Genomic DNA, 1888 nt, shown 5'->3' with positions numbered 1-1888 from the left:
GAAAAACTTTTATTGCTTTTCTATAGTATTAAGCCTCAAATGTCAAATATACATCGGATTGGTTTCTTCTTTAAATAAAAAAAGTACAACTATGAATGGTATTATGATATTATGCTAAAACTAAAATTAAAATAATGGAAAAACCCTTAAGATTACATGTAGAAAGAAAAAAAAGCGTGCAGAATAACATAAGTGGACTTTGACCGATTAATTGCTGCTTTGAATGATTATGTAATTGTGGCATCCGTAATTGTAATCGCGATTAGAAATTCGATTAATTGTGCAGCCCTAATATATTGTATAATTACAAGAAATTTTACCTGCAGTTACTGCTGCAAAATGGGGTCAGACCAGATACTGAAAGCAAAGATTCACATACTTTTGCACCGCACAGATATGTAACATTGGATCATTTTTCGCAATAAATAAATGGCACAGAAAATATTTTTGTCTCATTTGTTTGTTTGGGTTCTCTTTGTCTACTTTCAGAACTTGAAATTAGCCAATGTCGATTCAATTGCCAAGGTGTCCGTAGAGGGTTGATATGTGTATACACACACACACACACATACACATATATATATATATAATATAATTTTCCCAAAAGTGCAAGATTTTCCTTTTATTTTTATAAATTTGTTACTGAGGGATGTTTTATTTACTACTGAGGGAAAGGGGGGATTAAAATATAAGATGAAATAAAAAAAAATTATTATTTATGTTTATGTATTTTTTTTATTTGTCTTGGCAAGTAAACAAAAAAATGTACTAGCCAATGTCGATTCAATTGCCAAGGTGTCCGTAGAGGGTTGATATGTGTATACACACACACACACACACACACACACACATATATATATATAAACATTTTCCCAAAAGTGCAAGATTTTCCTTTTATTTTTATAAATTTGTTACTGAGGGATGTTTTATTTACTACGGAGGGAAAGAGGGGATTAAAATATAAGATGAAATAAAATCATTATATTATTATTTATGTTTATGTATTTTTTTATTTGTCTATCAGAGTAACTTTCCCCAATATTAACGCATCAAATCAAAGCACTTTTCCTGCTGCATGTTGTTTTCTGTTTTAGTTAAACTGCTGTTTTTGTTAACCACTCTGAAGCTGAAGAAATGTCAGCAGAAATATGAAGTTGTTTCTCTGTGATTTCAGACACTGACAATCATCTGTTGGTGGAGGACTCGTACAGCGAGGACGAGGAATGTCTTGGTGCTCCTTCCATTTACGAAACTCATTCAGGATCGCTGAAGGAAGCATCTTCCTGCACGACCCATAAACCCTTTCTCCACTTTACCACGTGAGTCAGTCGAATTCATACAGAACTCACTTCATCCTCAGCACACTTTAATAATCAATGCACCGAGCCCCTTCATTTATTATGCTTATGTTGCAATTTTAACAGCCTTTCATGCTGATATGGCAATAGAAAATAAACAAACAAAACATGTCAGATTTATAAGTCTCGAAGGGGTTTACATGATAAAATCAAATGCTGTGTTTTTCTGCCATCTGTTGGTATGCTGCAGGACTAACAGTCTGCACTGAGACCGCTTGTGTTCCTCAGCAGACCTACTTCAATCGCGTTTGCATTGATTTGTTCTTCACAGTTCAGTAAAACGGTGTTTTATGACATTAGCTTGCGATAATCAATACAGCCCCTCACACTTAAATGAGATTTTGGCAAGTGGTTCATCTTAAAGGGGTCATATGATGCTTTTTTAAAGATCATTATTTTGTGTATTTGGTGTAACAGAATATGTTGACATGCTTTAATGTTCAAACACCACATTATTTTTCAAATACTGTACATTATTGTAGGTCCTCTATGCCCCGCCTCTCTCAAACGCTTCGTTTTCTACAAAGGTC

General features: G+C 33.8%; 1 protein-coding gene across 1 annotated transcript in view; it reads left to right on the top strand.

Moving 5' to 3' along the window:
- Positions 1–1888, top strand: part of LOC107667607 (ATPase family AAA domain-containing protein 2-like) — a 110329-nt gene that overhangs the window by 30114 nt on the left and 78327 nt on the right. The window contains exon 17 of the mRNA XM_016459316.1: positions 1175–1319. Coding sequence (XP_016314802.1) covers positions 1175–1319 — 145 coding nt within the window. The remainder of the gene's footprint in view (positions 1–1174; positions 1320–1888) is intronic.

Source organism: Sinocyclocheilus anshuiensis, unplaced genomic scaffold (assembly GCF_001515605.1).
Source record: "Sinocyclocheilus anshuiensis isolate Anshui unplaced genomic scaffold, SAMN03320099.WGS_v1.1 scaffold1189, whole genome shotgun sequence".
In the NCBI taxonomy this organism is placed as follows: Eukaryota; Metazoa; Chordata; class Actinopteri; order Cypriniformes; family Cyprinidae; genus Sinocyclocheilus; species Sinocyclocheilus anshuiensis.
The sequence above is the reverse complement of the archived record's forward strand: the minus strand, read 5'-3'. Positions and strand labels throughout refer to the sequence as shown.